The sequence below is a fragment of the Trematosphaeria pertusa genome (genome assembly GCF_010094035.1).
Source record: "Trematosphaeria pertusa strain CBS 122368 unplaced genomic scaffold BU26scaffold_25, whole genome shotgun sequence".
In the NCBI taxonomy this organism is placed as follows: domain Eukaryota; kingdom Fungi; phylum Ascomycota; class Dothideomycetes; order Pleosporales; family Trematosphaeriaceae; genus Trematosphaeria; species Trematosphaeria pertusa.
In genome coordinates, this window is record NW_022987236.1 from 348,297 (window position 1) to 365,081 (window position 16,785).

Below are 16,785 nucleotides of genomic sequence, written 5' to 3' on the forward strand. Positions count from 1 at the left end.
CGCGGAAACTTGCATCAGGGCGGGGTGTCACTCAACAACCGGAGATTATCAGTTACACGCGACCATGTGTCTCCACAAGGGTTCAGCTATGTTTTCGAACCCGATGTCATCCGCCAATGGTATCTTCCTCCACTAGTTCCATGTCCGGCAGCCTTCCTATACCCAGACCAAAATATGTACTCCAAAGAGAGAGGCTCCCGCTTCGTTTCTTCCGTAACGCCATGTTGCCGACCGGTCCTCCCAATCATTACCCCGTCGTGTGGGCTTCGTCTCATAGCCTGTTACCGCAATGTCGCCAGCTATTAAGCATCGGTCGCCGAACTTAACTCCTCCTATCGGATGGATAACTGCGATGACCGATCAACCACGAATCCAAACACTCTTGGGCCCCTACCCTCACCTTTGGTCCGACCGATGTGATTTATAATACGGCCGCGCTCCCTCCGCCATCAAGCCCTCTATATTCCTCGCCCGTACCTCCCGCATATAATCGTCTTGAGCTACCGGCCGTCTAGTCCAGGTGTCGTCCTTGTCGTCGACCAGAAAACGCGCCACGGCGAAGCCCATGCAGACCAAGAAGGCGGCACCCAACATCACCAGAAGGATGATGGCGGCGGGTGGAATGGCGAAGCCCATGTTGTCGCGCTTTTCGAGCATGGTTCGCGTTTCGAGAGCCATGACTGGTGGCATTGAGCCCTCTTTTGCCGGGGATGGGAGGAAAGTAACGGTGGTGAATTGTACAATAGGGCGTCGAAATTGTTGGATATCGTTCGGTAGCAACTGCAAGAGACCGAGGAGTACGTCGTGATTTCGAGTGAAAATCGATCTTGAATTTTTCAATAGCGAAGTGTGGGATCCAGCGAGCAACGGAACGAACGGGTGTGATCGGGGGTGACAGCCAGGAGCGGTAGTGAGAGTGAAGCAACCTCGCCTCCAAACAAACAACTTGCAAAATGGAAAAGCCCGGAAGTCTCACATTCACCCATCGCGCCTGAAATCGCCCACCCTTATATGCCACGCCGTCCCCCGCCGCAAAGCCGGAACGTCCGAATTCCTCCTGAGGCACACGCTTACAACCCCGAGCCTTAGCCCTGCTCGCATATTTCCCCTTGCGAGCTAGCGCGCTCGTACAGGCGGCTTGCCGGTTGGTCCGCTCGCAATGTCACGTGCAAGGCTAAATTTACACTGCCACTGTCAACGCGGGTTATCGCTCGCGTGTTCCTGTAGCGGTAGGGTGGATGGATTGGGAACGCGTCATGTGGGAGTTAGCGCGTAGAATCCTACTACTAGGCCAATGCGACGGTGCCTAGGCGCTGCTGTCTCCTGAGCTTGCGGAGGGAGCGGAACCGGCGGCGTAGGGCTCTTTTGGTTGTTGGTCCGTCCGCGGGCTTCCGTCGTGGCAGTGCAGCAGGATTTGACTCAGGGATTGATACAGGTTGACCGGTTATCGGATTGATGCGCTGCCCGATTCTGGGAGAGAAGGGGGAAAATGGGCCTAGAATGAATAATTGGATTAGGCATCCATGCAGTCCTGCAAGCGACATATTGACTTCTATAGTAGTGTACCTGAGATGACAGGGTTGATTTGTTGAGCATCTCGTATATACTCATCGTCTGATATCTTATAGGGAAGGCTGCTGCTTGCATTGGCTTGATTGCTCAAGACCGGAAATGGTTCTCCGTCGGTGGGTGAGTGACCTTTATCTTTGATAACGGCACGGGAGAATGGCCGCTCGATGGGATCCTATTGCTTTTATGAAGGGATGTAGAGGCACAGAGACACGTCGGCCAGGCAAGAACTTCTGTCGCCCTGTTCTTATACACTGCGTGAGCCCGATGGGTGCTGGGTATGTCCATTCCAACACTAATGCTAGATCCCTCACCTGAACCACAGAAACTGCACTCCAATCCCTCCGCTCATACGGGCGACGACAGAAGCACTATACTCGCCGTTGAATTTACAATCTAGACGTCTGCAAACTAGCGCGGCCCCTTCGATGTCTGCGACTTCTCCTCCGCAGCCAGACGTACTTCGATCGTACCTTGACACTTCTACCTAAACCCGCTTTCGGATGAGCACGCAAACGATTGTAGCAGCGCAGTTAGTCGCTCCGACAGAATGTCTTTCAATAACGCGAGGGGTTCGGGCCTTAATCAGGTTTCCGGTACAATCCGAGGCGCGGGTAACCCAGGTACGAAGCGTTGTGGATTATTTCGGCGAGGACTCTATCAAACACGAGTGGACCGGTCTATGATCTTCAACGCTCTTCTAACACTAGGGCGGACTGAGTTGTAGCACCGCACCTTCCAGGCTTCCGGTCCTCGACGCGGTTCCGGCGGCGATTCCGGCGGCGATTCCGGTGCCGCCATCCTAAAGAGTATGGTGGGTTGATTCGAAGTCCTCGATACACATGTGCAGATGGAATACCACGATGTAACAAACACAATGGAAGCTGGGACTGATTCCCCTTCGAATACTGCAGTGGACTCGCGGTGAATCACTCCCGCGTATATGATGCGGCTTTGCTGAGGGTGATCAGGTCCTGTGGTGCGTGGCCAGAGAGTGAAAACCCTAGAGCAGATAGTTAGCAAAGTCACTTTAGCAGTCTCAGATAATTTCCGCTGTAGCACAGGCTAGGGAAGGGTAGGAGCTGCCCGAATTCACGAGGTGGTTAAGAAGCCTCAACGCTCGTTTGGGCGCCAGGTTTCTTGCGAACATGGATCTATAAGTCCCGTCTCCTTCCATACATAACAGCAACGACTGAAATGTTGCCTCTTCGGTCTATCATGTTGCTTGACCTAGATCATAGTAAGACGTAGGGGAGGATGCCGATATCGAATTGCATTCCATTTCCGTCCGAGTTCATGAGCCCTCGACGACATTCGGTGGCTCGGTCCGTGTCCTACCGCACAAGTGAAGGCGACGTACAGGCTTTGCGTGAAGACGGATTTTAGAAGCTCAGGAATGATCTTTTGCGAGGGTTCGTGAAGGAACTGGACGGCGTTATCATGAAAGTGATGAGAGAATAGGCAGAGGAAATGAGATGGACCCCACGAAGGTCTTGCAACAGCACCAGAGTATATGAAATGCATGAGAGCCATTTCCTCCTACGTATACTTAATACCAAAAAGAGAAGCCGTATCGAGCAATCTCCATGCCGTCGTCTGAGGGCGCCGTTGTGGTTCGTCCTTTTCGGACCAACCGTAGCCTAATGCACTTGCTATATGCTACTCCTCCCAGATGGGAACGCCAACTTCTGCTTCTGATCCCATTGTACAAAAGACAGACGAGAATGACATGGATGAGCTCAGCTCGAGTGGTGATCGTGAAGCTCGCAGCGTCAAGTTAAGCCTTGGCACGCCATCACCAAAGCGGAAACCCAAGCGAATTTTCGCAGCCCACAACTTCGAACACCAACCGCCGTCTACACAATCCTGTCGAACATCACACCCTCCACCACAACACCGTCGCCATGGGTAGGGTTATCAGGAACCAGCGTAAGGGCCGCGGCTCCATCTTCACGGCCAACACCCGCTTGAACAAGGCGCCCGCCCAGTTCCGCACGCTCGACTACGTACGTCGCCGCCCGCACGATTGCGAAATCGCACAACATTGGGGATGGAGGGCTAATTCGCACAGGCTGAGCGCAATGGGTACATTCGAGGCGTCGTGAAGGAGATTGTCCACGATTCCGGTCGTGGTGAGTACTTGGCTCGGGTCTATCGTTTTCTGGGACATATCTGACAGAATTGTGTATAGGCGCTCCTCTCGCGAAGGTCACCTTCCGCAACGTACGATGCCTCTCTTCGAGAATCTACCGAAATTGTCCGCTGACCATCTCCGTAGCCATACCGCTTCAAGCTCCAAACCGAAACTTTCATTGCCAACGAGGGCATGTACACCGGCCAGGTCAGTTAGAGCAGCTGGAAATATAAATGCGAAGGAACACAGCCAGGGCTGACATTACAAAGTTCATCTATGCCGGAAAGCACGCCGCTCTCACCGTCGGCAACGTCCTCCCGCTCGGCTCCGTCCCCGAAGGTACCGTCCTCACCAACGTCGAAGACAAGTCCGGTGACCGTGGTGCGCTCGGCCGCACCTCTGGCAACTACGTGACCGTCATCGGCCACAACCCCGACGAGGGCAAGACCCGCGTCAAGCTCCCGTCTGGCGCCAAGAAGGTGCTCCCCAGCTCCTGCCGTGGTATGGTCGGTATCGTTGCGGGTGGTGGCCGAACAGACAAGCCCCTCCTCAAGGCCTCGAGAGCGAAGCATAAGGTACATTTCACTACACTGTGGTGTGGTTATTATAATGGGTGGATATTGACATGTGTTCTAGTTCGCCGCCAAGCGCAACTCCTGGCCCAAGACTCGTGGTGTTGCCATGAACCCCGTCGACCATCCTCACGGTGGTGGTAACCACCAGCATATCGGTAAAGCCTCGACCATCTCCCGAGAAGCCGCACAAGGTCAAAAGGCCGGTCTCATTGCTGCGCGGAGGACGGGTCTGCTCCGTGGTACCCAGAAGACGAAGGACTAGAGGGGTTGATATGGTGGCGTCGGTGTGGGACAATGATGCGGTCGGTTATACTCTCCATAACTCTCTATGCGGGTGGCCGGGCGTTATGAATCTCTTCTGCAAGCTAGGTTTCCTCCTGCTTGCGTGCATGATAGGACCCTAGGGAATGCGAATCCGAAAATGCATTGGTTTTGTACTGAGAATGTGAAGTCGATGGCGCGTGGGTCTGTGTTCCATTATAAACCGTGCTACCATGTAGACCTACCTTGGCTCATAGTTGCATTAAGCCCCGACCAGATGGCCCGCACAGAGGATTGTGGCTTTCGGAAAGTAGTGATTGTATAAAACCATACACGTACCGCCACTCTCGAATCAGGCTTGCTGATCAATATCTTCGCATATCCATTCCATAATACAGTACGCTACCATGTCTATGAGATCATATCATAAGCACACAGGCTCTCCATCTACGCACCGCCCATCTCGATATCGCTATCGCTATCGCCACCGCTACTACTCCCGCTCTCCTCTTCCGCTCCGTATCCCTCCTTTTTCTCGCCCTTATTCTTCGTCTCCCGAAAGTCCAAATCCAGCACCCGATAATGCTTCCTATCACTTCCCAGCACGACGACGACTCGCCGCCCTTTCCTCCCGTTGACAATCAACTTCATGGGCGTGAAGCGCCGCTCGAAGACATGGCGCGTGTATTTACGCACATCGTCGGCGCTGAGCGTGATGGTCGCCCGCGAGGGTGGAGAGCCGGCGGGGAGGAGGAAGGAGGGGAGGGTGCGGGTTGGGAGGGGGGTGTGTGGGATGGGGGAGCCTGAGATGGAAGCTGCTGGCCCCGATGTGGTGGAGGAGGTCGAGGTTGTGGTTGTAGTATATGGTAGCGAGAGTAGGGAGCATGTTTTCGAGTCCTCCGCGGTGTTGGACGATGATTGTGATTCTGATTGGAGTAGAATGAGGAGGGAAGTATCGTCTGCGAATTTCGCGTCGAGGATTTTATTGTTGTATGGGGTGGTGGAGAAGGTAAGTGCTGTTACGGCGTAGGCGTGCAGGGATGCGGGCAGCGTGGTTAGCGTAGGCGTGTGCGTGAGGCGGTGGATGTGAAGATTCGATGGGGTTGAGGGGGAGGAGAGCGCGATATATGTGGATATTGTGTCGTTGTCTGAAGGGGAGGGCTGTTGGACGGGTGTTAGCTGGGGTGGTAAAAGGTGGATGAATGAAATGTGAGCTTACTTCGAATACCATTCGCATATCCACGGCATCGCCCACGTCGCCGTCCTCCAGCACGATACCGCAGTCCATGCTGATGCTGTTTTCTTGCCATCGGCTCACTTGCTTCAGCAAACTTCTCACTCCATCGCCGAAGTGGCTTAGGACACGTTCTAAGCATAGTGCTTCTTCTTTGTACCTCGCATCCTCTTTGAGTAGCTGGATTGATTTGACAGTGTCATCGTAGCTCGCTGGCTCTTTCTGCGATATATCTCCGCTCAACTCCTTTTCAGCCTTGAGGTAAGGCCTGAGGTCGCTTTTCGTGAGTCCGTATCGAATATATTCGAGCACCATGGCGATATCGACCCCGGGGTCTCTAGCCTCCATTTCCGCGCGAGACTGGCTATCCGGCTCTGTAGCCTCGAAGTCAATGCAGAAGCGCAGCCACTTGCTGAAGCTAGCAAACTGCCGCTTCTCGTCCGCGGCATACATCAGCGTTGTGTGACCCAGCAACTGCAGATTCTTCAGCAAGTCGAGGAGGACTGTGAAATCCGACACCGGACCGCTGAATATCCAGCCCTGCTCATGGTAAGCCGCGAGCCCGCGTAACCGTGATATGATGATCGAGCAGCGGTCAAGTGCAGGGAGAAGGTTCTCGTGTATGAGTTGGATAACTGTGCTCAGTCCCGATACAACCGCGTTATCCCACCTCTTGTGTCCCTGCTCCGCGAGTTCGTCCACAAGCCACTCCCGTATAACAGGCGGACAGCACCCCGTACAGGCGAGGTGGTAAAGATTCGTGACGAGGTCGCCTTGGTGTTTCTCCTCGAGCGTTTCGCCGATATTGCGCATGAACTTCGAGGGAAGATCCTGCGAGAGCGTGAAGAAAGTCCGGGTCCGTTGTAGCGTTTGCGTGATGTACGAAAGCAAGTTCTGCAGCTGCGCGGTTTTTGACGCAATGAGATGGAGGTAGATGCCCGCGGACGGTATGAAGCCCAGTGTTAACGGCACAAATGCTATCCTCTTCCGCTCTGGATCGGCTGCCGACGTTGTCTCAAGCAGCAAGCCATGGCTGCAGCTATACGGGTGACTCGTGTGCAGAAGCGGCCTACACTGCATCCCCCAGGCATCCGGTAAATGTACGTTGACTGTCTCAAGCGAATCATAAATCGAAGGATGCACCGTGCCCTTCTGGGTACACCGTATCAACATATCCACCGAATTATGATCCTTCATATGGTGGCTATGCAGCAAGCTATCGACCTGCGCCTGCGAGCTAAAAGCTCCCGAGTCGGCCTGCGGACCGCGCATCATAAACGGGTTTGCGGGCGGTAGCGGTATCGCAGGTAGTTTTGGCAGCAGCGTCTCCAGATCCATCATAGCGAGCTGATCCGGCAAATCGGGCGCGATATCCAGGCTCTGGAAATCCGGCTGTCGTTGCAGAAAATCCTCCAGACTCGTATCATCCTTGAACTCGTCCCAGTCCTCTGTCGTTGGGGCGCTGAAATCTATTGTTGTCGTCGCTGGAGTCGACCCATTTGTCTTTTTCTTCTGCTTCTTCAACCCCGTCCTCCTCTTGACAGCCTCGACATCAATAAAATTCAATCCCCACCCAATGCACCTAATCCTCTTCCCCACCTCTTCTCCCTCCCCCTCTTCATCTCCTCTCACAGTCGGCGGCGGCGGGACATCCTTATGGATAACCTTCCCGGTCTCACTACTCACAACATCCGTAAACCCATCGCTCCACGCCACCGCAACCGCCTGCCCATTAAACTCCCAACAAATCGCATCGACGCATTCATCCTCGCTCTTCCTTTTGAGCCCAAAGGCGCGCTGCCCGTTAATTCTGTAGACATCTAGGTTTTCCTCGTCTGTGACTAGCGCGATTAGGTCCATGGTTGGGCAGTACGAAAAGAGGTGTGGGCGGATGGGATGGAGCAGGATTTTCTCGGCCTGCTGGAGTAGCTTTGGGCCGGTGGAGGAGCCATTGTCGGCCATTTTTGGAGATTGGGAGGCCGCGAGGGTCGATATGGTGGGAGATGTGGTGTGGGTGTTTTGGGATCGGGTTTGTTTGCAAGCAGGCGACTTTGCCTGATTCGTCTAGCGCCCTCACGCGGTCACGTTGGTCCACGGGTATACATCAGCCCTACCCGAGGCCCACGGTGCATCGTATAGATAGGGTAAGAAAGGCTAGGGCCCCCAGAAGTTTGTTTCCTGCACCGTTGATCAGGCACGTCAAAAAGCGAGTACGCATCACACAGGGCACGGTCCGCGGCCTCACATAGATCCGTCTCACACAACTGATCACTTCTGATCTTGAGATAATCGTTCCATTCCCTACTCGAACGAGCAAGAATTCAGGCCTCATCAGCCCGCCACCCTCTTAGGCATACCCAATGCTATCCATCCGTACAAGTACAAAAGCTCCATCATCCAGGGTGCTTGGACCCGCGAAACCCATTCAATCCATCCTCATGCCATAAATGCCCTAAACGCCGCGTGTACGTACCAATACAATACCCATGCGAAACTTCGCATACTCCGCGATGCCAAAGCAAAACAGAAACCCTGACGCCAGACCGCGCAGCCAGCCGTGCGGTATCCGCTCTCTACCGTCGTCGAGGCCCAGATGCTATATGTACAGAGGCCCTTCTAGGTTTGTCGCCATGTCTAAGAGAAATAGTAGAACGTCGAAAAGATTGTTGCGGTCTAGCTCATCGCTCTGAGCTCTTGCGATTTGTCCGCACCGTTTCTTTCTTGACTCTTACGCTGCCGGTGCTGGGGTGGCCGCCATTCTGAGCTGAGATCTCCTCATCGAAGCTCGTCCTCTTGCCGTTCTCGCCCTCGTCCGAGTCTTCGACCAGATCGCCGAGCTCGAACTGGTTCTCGACATCATAGTCCTGCATGAGCGCTCTTCGATCTGATATGCTGCCCCGTCCGTTTGGCGTGCCAGCGAGGAACGGACTCCTATATCCACCAGTATCTGTACTTCTCCGCAATTGCATGCTTCTTCGTGTGGGGAACCCTGAAATACCGTCGGTTGGCGGGGCGTCTGAGAAGTCGTTTCCTATCGCTCCTCTTCCATCGGGGTCGTCGCGTGAGAGATTGAGGAGGTAGACACCGGAGAAGATGACGAGGAATCCACAGAGAAGCGATATCGTGTTCACTGCTGAAGTCGTATTGAAACCGCGGAATAAGAGGAAGGATGCGACGAGCGTGCAGGTCGTGAACGTTACGTAGTAGAGGGGATTAACACTGTTTCTTTGTTAGCATTCATTTGGTCAAACACGCAGGAGATCCTACATGTTGGTGGAGAACTGGCTCAGAGCCTTGTTGAAATAGTTCATCTGGGTGAGAATGCAACCGACAATCATTATGACGAAAACGTAGGTTGAAGGATGCGTGAACTGGTTGTTTCCCGCAAAGGTCATCTTGAGCGCAATGCCGAATGCTTTAATAGCCATGATGGAAACAGAGCCGGTCGTTGAGCAAATGGAGAGGTAGATAAGAGGGTTCTTGCGGCCGTGCTTCGGTGCGATCTTGTAGATCATGAAGACGGAGAAGATAGCGACAAAGGCGCAGTAGAAGAGAAAGCCTAGACAACTACATGTCAGCAAAGTCCACGGCTGAAGATTCAATTTGGGCCAACGCATACCGGGCTGGATCGCAAAGTTGAGGATCTCATCTACCGACGAGACCTCCCTGTCCGGCGGCGCATGCAGAACGATAATGACGGATCCAATCAGACATATGGCGCAGCCAATCTTTCCCAATAGCCCCAGATATTCGTGGAGGAAATACGATCCCAGAACCGCTCTGTTTCCCTATTAGCATGCCGCTTGAAACACCGGCACCGCCTACGCACCCGATGAGGACTGATAGCGCTCCTAGCGGGGTCACCAGAATGGCGGGCGCGAATGCATATGCTGCAAAATTGAAGATTTCACCGAGCACCACTGCAAACAGTCAGCCAGATGCCCCTGCTGTCCAGAGATAGCGCCGCTCACTGGTAACCATGCCAGCCCACCACGTAGGGTTTTGTAGATACGAGAAGCCTTCTCCGTTGAAGCCATGCTTTTCCGCCGTAGCATTGAGACCCTATATCAGCGCTGAATCAGCGATATTGTCCACAAGAGGCGCGGCGCTCGAGGCCGACGACGAACGGCGGGATAGGAGGCAAGTGCGCGCGGCGACGAACCTTTTTCGTTATGACGAAACTCGTGCCTATTCGCGAACTGTCAGCAAACAGCGTCTGAGCCTTCCGCTCAACTTCACATACCAATCGCAAGAGATGAAGATACGGCCAGTATAAGGCCGACATATCTGTCCGAACCGTGAGTCTCATCCCTGGCACCGCGCAGCAGCTCCGCGCAACGACAACGTACTTGTCTTCCATCGCACTGCCGCAAAAGGTCCCTGAGGCCCTTTGCTCTCTCTTCCGCAAGGTTATGAATATGTGATCGCCGTGGTGTCGCGTCCGTCTCGAGGTGTACGTTCGTGCGCAGCGTCCGGGATACGTGCTCTATCGATAGGGTCGAAGTCGCGGCCTCGGCGAAAGCGCAATCACAGGCACAGGCACAGACACCGCAATTAAGCAACGTGGGCAGTCGGTTCGGCAGCGACGACGGCAACGACGGCGCGCACTCGAGGGAGCAGAATCGGTTCGCGTTTCACCAAACGCCGTGCGAAGGGCTCCGTCAGTGTTTGGACAGGGTGATGCAGCGAGTGTGGGGATGACGAGTGCGCGAGCGAGCGAGCGACAGGCGGATAAAGCGCGCGGGTGTATGCGAGGCCTGCCACGAGCTGCTTCGGGTAGGGTGCTGCGCGGCGAGAGCAAAGAGCAAGAATACACTCAGAAAGGAGAGTCGTGAGCAACAGTCATCCAGCAGAGGACGTGGCGTGGCGTGCGGCTTTCCGATGGCTTCTTTCGATTATCGATGGTTTCACGGCGGCGGCCAGATTTGGGGCTGGCGCATGCAGGGGCTATTTTCGAAATGTGGGCCCGCAAAGCCAGCCAGCCTCAGACCGCCGTCCCTTGCCCCCGTCCCTTGCCCCCGTCCTGCCTCAGTCCAGCGTCAGGTGCGCTGATCAGCTGTGAGACGCCAAGCAGCCCCGGCTGTAACTGCATCACGATACCTTCTTGACGCCCTGGCCGCATTGCACAATATCGAGTTACAGCGCATCCAGTCACACTTGGAATTATATGCACGAGCATGCTGACTGAAAGTTGGAAGTTAATGCGGCTTCGGGGCTGAGTAAAGAGTGCTAGACAGACCCACAATCCACCAGTGCATGCGTGCGCAGTATTGAAAGTAGACTTGCGCTGACGTTCAGATGTCGGCCATTCGTCAATGAATCGCCAGCATTCCCGCACCTCCCTCCCCCTCAAAGCTCCGCAGATCCAAAGACGTTAAGTGTGCCGCAAACGCCTGGCCCGAATTCATCATGGACTTTGGGTATCAAAGGCCGTATGACATGCCAGCCTTTCATCCGTCTCGCCGTGCTCCGATTGAGAAATCCCAAAAAGATGCTGAACTCCGAATGCTGGAAATACACCCATCAAGACCGCCAGACACCCTCCATATCCAGTTTCACCTTCTCGAGAAAAAAAAACCCCTCCCCCGGCAAAAATTATGCAGCTCTCATTGGCAGTGGCAGCTGGTAGAAAGACGTAAAAAGCAGACTCACGTACCTTGGATATTGTGGTATGTTTATATCGCTCGGGCGCAGGTATATCGTCGCGAGTGAAACCTATAGTTAGTATCCATACGGAGTCGTAGACCATCCATAGAGGTTGCAAGGTCGGGGCCATGGCGGTATAAATTGTCGTCCACGATACCGAGAGTACTGGAATCACAGTGCAAATAATTGAGGTTAGTAACGGTCGACAGTCCATGTTGAGGACGGGGGTAGTCTACACTCGGAGTCGTTTCGCATCTATGGCGATATAGTTAGACCGGGGGCTTCTTCCCCACTAAGGATAAAGCGTACCTGTTGGATTGGTCGCATAGCCCACATCATTGCCGACGTCATCGATGGATCTCTTCTGTCCTTGGGGAGACAGATTCTTGAGCCCAGAAGACGAGCCGGCAACGGGATCTGCAGCCGCAGACGCGTCGACCGGAGCTTGACCGACCGCGCCGTCCTCGTCATCATAATCGATCTCGTCTTCGGAAAAGCCTCCGACTTGATCCTGGGGGGAAATGTCGGCAGTCGCATCTGCGTTGTCGAAATCCAAGAGGTCGTCTCCATTGAAGCCGTCATTCAGAATGGTCGGCTCCACGGCATTAAGACTGCCACCTTCGCCCCCTTCAGCAGTCAGAGTGAAGTTGACTTGCTGGTCTACGTCTTGCTCTCCGAAATTGTCATAGTAGTTAGTATTCTCATCGTCCCCCTGGTCTTCCTCGTGCGCCGGAAACCCTTCGAAGTCGTCCGCGTTGGCGAATCGGTCATGCTCATAGGCTTGATCGAATCCCTCGTTATATCCCTCGCCATAGACCTGATCATCATTATTTCGATCGGACTCCTGGTATTGTGCGGAAAGACCGCCCGTTACGTTTCCGTGGTATTGGTAAGCATCTTCTCCACCGTCCTCGGGGAAGTCGTTATGATCTGCTGATCCTTGAACTTTGCCTTGCTCAAAGAACGTGTCGTCACCTTGGACCGTGGACGAAGAAGACGATGGTTGATCAACCGGAGCCTGGTCGACCTCGGTGACTTCGGCTTGATCTTCGTCGTCGCTATAGTCAATGAGGTCCTCCTCTTCGTAATTCGATTCCTTGGCGGGCGTAGTCTCGGCATGGGGTTGAAATCCGCTCACCTCGTGGACGTCTTCTACTTTGTGCGAGTCTGCAGGAGAAGTCCTATCATCTGCTGCAGCTACACGATTGTCAACAGAATCTGTGCGAGATGCAGAGGATTCGTTATCGGGGTACTGCTCATGTGGCTGGGGCGCATTCTTGGCGTCCTCTTCGAGGTGTTGCTCCTCGTTAAGCACCTCCTGGCGCTCGTCGTGAGACTCTTGGTGATCTTCCTCGTTCTTTTCTCTATGTTCCTCGTGATACTCATCCTCATGCGATTCCTGCTCTTCTTCTCCGTCCTCCCAGTCATATCTCTGCTCCGGAGAATCGTGTGCGAGTCGGGCACTGAATGCAGTTTGTCCTGAATTAATTGCATTATTCAGGGCGGTGTAACCGGTTCCTTCAGCAACAGCCTTCTTCAGCTCGTTGAACATTGACAAGACACGTGGCCGGAAAAGGAGCGTCACGTAGAAGGATTCAGGTTCAGTAGTTCCGTCATGGGCATGGAGTTGCAGGTAAAGGCTAACGAGCTCCTCCAAGGTGAGGACTGCACACGGAGTGCTGTCCTGGTAGAGTTCCATATTGTGGAGGTGATCAAACCGAAGGCCGATTTCGATGTCGTCAGTGATGTTCGGGCCGAGAGACGTCCTACAGGCATTGAAGAGATTGCAAATCTGTGTGCTAGCCATTGACTCATCTTCGAGGAGGAAGTCCCCGCTCTCCTCGTAATCGTGCTGCTTGAACAACCACAATTCTGAGCCTTCATAATTGACAGTGACAGGATGGGCAAGTATTTCTTGGCGGCGCTGCTCATATTGGGCTTGATGGTCAAACTCGGAATGAACATCAACGGAGGCGTCATTATGACCTGAAACGGGACTAGGATCTTTCGTCACCTGGCTGTCCAGGTTGGCGTAACGGTCCTGGGAAACAGCCTCCTCATCCGCGTCTAGCTGATGTTCGTGTTCCCACGGGTGTTCCTCATTGTCGTCGTGTTGGACAGCATCTGGTTCGATATTGGGGTCAGGCGCGTACGGATCGGCCTGAGGCTCATCCTGCCATGGCTGGTCTGACTCAAAGTGATCTCCGCTGTGACTCGTTTCTTCTTTGTACTCATCCGCAGAGGCGCTGTCGTTGACAACACGCAAGGCCTTAGAACTCTCCTGTGCTGCGCTTGGTGAAGCGCTGTCACGCTCAGCCGGAACACTGTAGTCTGCCGGCGCGGCCCCCGCAATGGATGTATTGTTATGGCCATCCCACATTGGCTGCTCCTCGTCGTCGGAATAGTCAATCAGATCTTCCTCCGGAGCGACCGCAGGTTCCAGCTGCCCTGCTCCAGAATCGGCTGTCGAGTGTCGGCCTGCATCGACAGCGACGTTGACGTCATAATCGAGCTCGTCCTCCTCAATGAGGTCTTCGTTGTCGACCATGAAATCATCTTGGTCCGCAGGTGCGGTCTGGACATCCAAGTCAAGATCCGTTCCAGCGTCATGGAGTGACAGATCGTCATCTTGCCGATTGATCTCGCCAGTAGAGTGTAACTCTATGTCAATGTCCCCGTCACCGAAGTCGAGCCCGTCGTCTGAGTGGAGATCCATGATATCCGCCGCAGTGGTGACCTCGAGGCTAGGAAGTGATCGGGCTGCGGCAGCCATAATTACTAGTTTGTGAGAAAAGACGCAACTGGAAATCGGTGTCGTTTGCGCCTGTCTCGCGTTCACGCAGGTACTCAACGCGAAGGAAGCGGGCGGGCGCGTAAGTTCAAACCGAGCGCGTCAGAAGTGGCGAGGGAGCAAACGCGCAATCCGTGGTTTGCGATAAGGCAACAGCGTCGTGAGACGTGCTCTAGATGCCCATCGCGCCGCGGGTGCAGTCGGAGCGGCGTATTGTTGTTGTGTTTGGTGTGGGTGAGTGAGAGTGAGGAGCGGGTAATCTAAGAACAAAGGCCGCGCCAAGCTTCAGCTGCAGGTGACGACCCCAGCGAAAGCGGACTGCAGGACGGCGGTATCGCCGCTACTGGCTTAGGTATTCGGAGGGGAAGTCGAAAACACCGAGAATATGATGCCAGTAGTGCCCACAGCCGACGGTGCACGTCGTAGGGGCAGGCGACGGGCGTTCAAGGGAATGAGGAGAAGAGTGTTCGACGTGGGTGTCGGAAAGGGAGGAGCAACTTAAGTGTCCACTAGCGTTAAAGCGGCTAGGCACCACCCTCACGTGACAGAACTTTGAACACATCGCGGACTTCCAGGCCGAGTGTGGGCGGGACAGCGTTGGGCGCACCGCTAGGTATAACAGTCGCCCATAGGACTACGAAGAAACGCGTTCTGTTCACACGGTCCTCCGCCCTTCTCAGACCCGACCAACCCAAGCTCCGTCCAAAATTGCTTTAGCCAGTCCCGCAATTTCCACCGTGGACAGTATCCCCTCCGTCGCCGGACATAGGCCCCACGATCTCAACAGGCGGCACACCATCAAGGCTATAGAGCTTGGAGACATTACCCCTGGAGTAGGAGAGCCTCACAATGGTATAATTGCTCAGTTTCTTTCTACCACCTCTCTCATTCCTCACCTCACAGCTGACCCCATCGCCAGGTTGTCCTCGCAGCCTCAATATGCACCCGAGGCGGCAAAGCCGTCCTCTCGCGCCAATTCCGCGAAATGCAGCGCTCCCGCATCGAAGCCCTCCTCGCCTCCTTCCCCAAGCTCGCCTCCGGCGCCTCGCAACACACAACCGTCGAGCAGGACAACGTGCGCTACGTCTACCAGCCGCTCGACGAGCTGTACATGGTGCTGATCACCAACCTGCAATCCAACATCCTGCAGGATATCAACTCGCTGCACCTCTTTGCTCAGGTTGTCTCGTCGATATGCAAGTCCCTCGATGAGCGCGAGATCCTGAAGAACGCCTTCGAGCTGCTCACGGCGTTTGATGAGATTGTAACGCTAGGATACAGGGAGAACCTGACGCTGAGCCAGATTAAGACGTTCTTGGATATGGAGTCACATGAGGAGCGTATCCAGGAGATTATTGCGCGGAATAAGGAGCTGGAGGCTTCAGAGGAGCGTAAGCGCCGCGCCAAGCAGCTGGAGATGCAGCGCAAAGAGATGTCGAGGTCTTCGCGTGGAATGGGAGGAGGTATGGGCGGAGGCATGGGTGGTGGTTCTGCTCGCACCCCGCAGTACCCGACGTTCACGCCCAGCGTTCCAGCTATCGTCCCGGATACATACGACAGCTATGAGGAAAAGAAGAAGGCGAGCAAGCCATTGGCGTTAGGCAAGAAGGGTATGCAGCTGGGCAAGAAGAGCAAGACGACCAACATCTTTGAGCAGGTAGCGGGCGACTTGCCGCCAGAGAGCGAGCCTCTTACCTCACCAAAGGCCGCAACTCCCGCCGCAGCTCCAGCAAGCGCACGTCAGTCATTGTCCACAGACCGCGAAGCTGTTCACATCACCACCAACGAGTCCATCTCCGCACGCCTAGACCGCGAAGGTCTGCTGAAGTCCTTCGAGGTCAAGGGCGAAATGCAGCTCAAGATCACCGACCCCGCCTTCACACAAGTCAAGCTCGACCTCCATGCCGGCGAGACACGCGGCGCGCAACTGATGACGCACCCCAAGGTCGACAAGGCCGCCTTCAAGAACAACAAGATCATTCAGCTCGCCGACACCAGCAAAGGCTTCCCCTCAAACATGGGCATTGGTGTCATGAAATGGAAACTAGCTCCCAAGCCAGAGGACGTACACGACCCGCCCATCACATTCCGCGTTTGGGTGGAGGATTCCGGCAAGATGTTCAACATTACGGTCGAATATGAGCTCACTGGCAGCGATTCATTGAAGGACGTCTCAATCACGATCCCATATCAGACAGATGAGCCGAACGTATCTTCCTTCGACGCTGTGTACGAAGTCAGCGGCGACAGCCTGGAGTGGAACATCGGCGCCGTAGACGAAGAGCACAGCTCGGGCAGCTTCGAATTCGAGGCCCAGGCAGACAGCGAGGCAGAGTTTTTCCCCATGCGGGTCCGCTTCAGCAAGACGACTCCGTTCGTCGATGTCAGCGTAAGTCACCTCTTCGGAGCTCACTCTCAATCGTCCGCAATGGGCTCCGATGGATTTGACGCTAACCATTGTCTAGGTCTCCTCCGTCACCCTCCTCTCGATGAACCAGGACATCAACTTCTCAAAGGACATCCGGTCCGTCGCGGACGTCTACGAGATCCTATAGTTTTAGCACACCCGCCGCCA

General features: G+C 54.6%; 6 protein-coding genes across 6 annotated transcripts; 2 read left to right on the plus strand and 4 right to left on the minus strand.

Annotated features, from left to right (window-relative positions):
* Nucleotides 1-462: 462 nt before the first annotated feature.
* On the minus strand, nt 463-660 carry BU26DRAFT_404012 (uncharacterized protein; the record flags this gene model as incomplete). The annotated part of the gene is made up of 1 exon (XM_033822835.1): nt 463-660. A coding segment is annotated over one exon (198 nt), but the record flags the coding sequence as incomplete, so codon positions are not given.
* A 2,801-nt stretch (nt 661-3,461) lies between these two features.
* On the plus strand, nt 3,462-4,893 carry BU26DRAFT_525419 (60S ribosomal protein-like protein L2/L8). Its single transcript, XM_033830501.1, has 6 exons — nt 3,462-3,575; nt 3,641-3,701; nt 3,761-3,792; nt 3,848-3,910; nt 3,973-4,278; nt 4,340-4,893. The coding sequence occupies exons 1-6, from the start codon at nt 3,474-3,476 to the stop codon at nt 4,538-4,540; spliced, it is 765 nt and encodes a 254-aa protein (XP_033676226.1). The 5' UTR covers nt 3,462-3,473; the 3' UTR covers nt 4,541-4,893.
* Nucleotides 4,894-4,983: 90 nt separating this feature from the next.
* BU26DRAFT_496683 (uncharacterized protein) lies at nt 4,984-7,735 on the minus strand (the record flags this gene model as incomplete). The annotated part of the gene is made up of 2 exons (XM_033826264.1): nt 4,984-5,700; nt 5,759-7,735. 2 exons carry the CDS (start codon nt 7,733-7,735, stop codon nt 4,987-4,989), a joined length of 2,691 nt encoding a protein of 896 aa, XP_033676227.1.
* Nucleotides 7,736-8,054: 319 nt separating this feature from the next.
* On the minus strand, nt 8,055-10,621 carry BU26DRAFT_525420 (DUF803-domain-containing protein). The gene is made up of 8 exons (XM_033830502.1): nt 10,123-10,621; nt 10,017-10,060; nt 9,936-9,961; nt 9,745-9,835; nt 9,603-9,693; nt 9,393-9,553; nt 9,041-9,332; nt 8,055-8,992 (listed from the first exon to the last, which is right to left on the minus strand). The coding sequence occupies exons 1-8, from the start codon at nt 10,131-10,133 to the stop codon at nt 8,452-8,454; spliced, it is 1,257 nt and encodes a 418-aa protein (XP_033676228.1). The 5' UTR covers nt 10,134-10,621; the 3' UTR covers nt 8,055-8,451.
* Nucleotides 10,622-11,526: 905 nt separating this feature from the next.
* BU26DRAFT_183522 (uncharacterized protein) lies at nt 11,527-14,371 on the minus strand. Its single transcript, XM_033820410.1, has 2 exons — nt 11,729-14,371; nt 11,527-11,674 (listed from the first exon to the last, which is right to left on the minus strand). The coding sequence occupies exons 1-2, from the start codon at nt 14,190-14,192 to the stop codon at nt 11,652-11,654; spliced, it is 2,487 nt and encodes an 828-aa protein (XP_033676229.1). The 5' UTR covers nt 14,193-14,371; the 3' UTR covers nt 11,527-11,651.
* Nucleotides 14,372-15,059: 688 nt separating this feature from the next.
* Nucleotides 15,060-16,765, plus strand: BU26DRAFT_511668 (uncharacterized protein; the record flags this gene model as incomplete). Its single annotated transcript, XM_033827320.1, has 3 exons — nt 15,060-15,062; nt 15,130-16,599; nt 16,676-16,765. The coding sequence occupies 3 exons, from the start codon at nt 15,060-15,062 to the stop codon at nt 16,763-16,765; spliced, it is 1,563 nt and encodes a 520-aa protein (XP_033676230.1).
* Between the last annotated feature and the right edge of the window lie 20 nt (nt 16,766-16,785).

Coding starts and splice junctions, on each gene's coding strand:
- BU26DRAFT_525419 (XM_033830501.1), top strand. CDS start 3,474: ATGGGTAGGGTTATCAGGAACCAGCGTAAGGGCCGCGGCTCCATCTTC. Junction 3,702..3,760: donor TGTCCACGATTCCGGTCGTG/GTGAGTACTTGG, acceptor AATTGTGTATAG/GCGCTCCTCTCGCGAAGGTC. Junction 3,793..3,847: donor CGAAGGTCACCTTCCGCAAC/GTACGATGCCTC, acceptor CCATCTCCGTAG/CCATACCGCTTCAAGCTCCA.
- BU26DRAFT_525420 (XM_033830502.1), bottom strand. Junction 9,962..10,016: donor ATCTTCATCTCTTGCGATTG/GTATGTGAAGTT, acceptor GTTCGCGAATAG/GCACGAGTTTCGTCATAACG. Junction 9,836..9,935: donor GTTTCGTCATAACGAAAAAG/GTTCGTCGCCGC, acceptor GCGCTGATATAG/GGTCTCAATGCTACGGCGGA.
- BU26DRAFT_183522 (XM_033820410.1), bottom strand. CDS start 14,192: ATGGCTGCCGCAGCCCGATCACTTCCTAGCCTCGAGGTCACCACTGCG. Junction 11,675..11,728: donor CTATGCGACCAATCCAACAG/GTACGCTTTATC, acceptor ATATCGCCATAG/ATGCGAAACGACTCCGAGTG.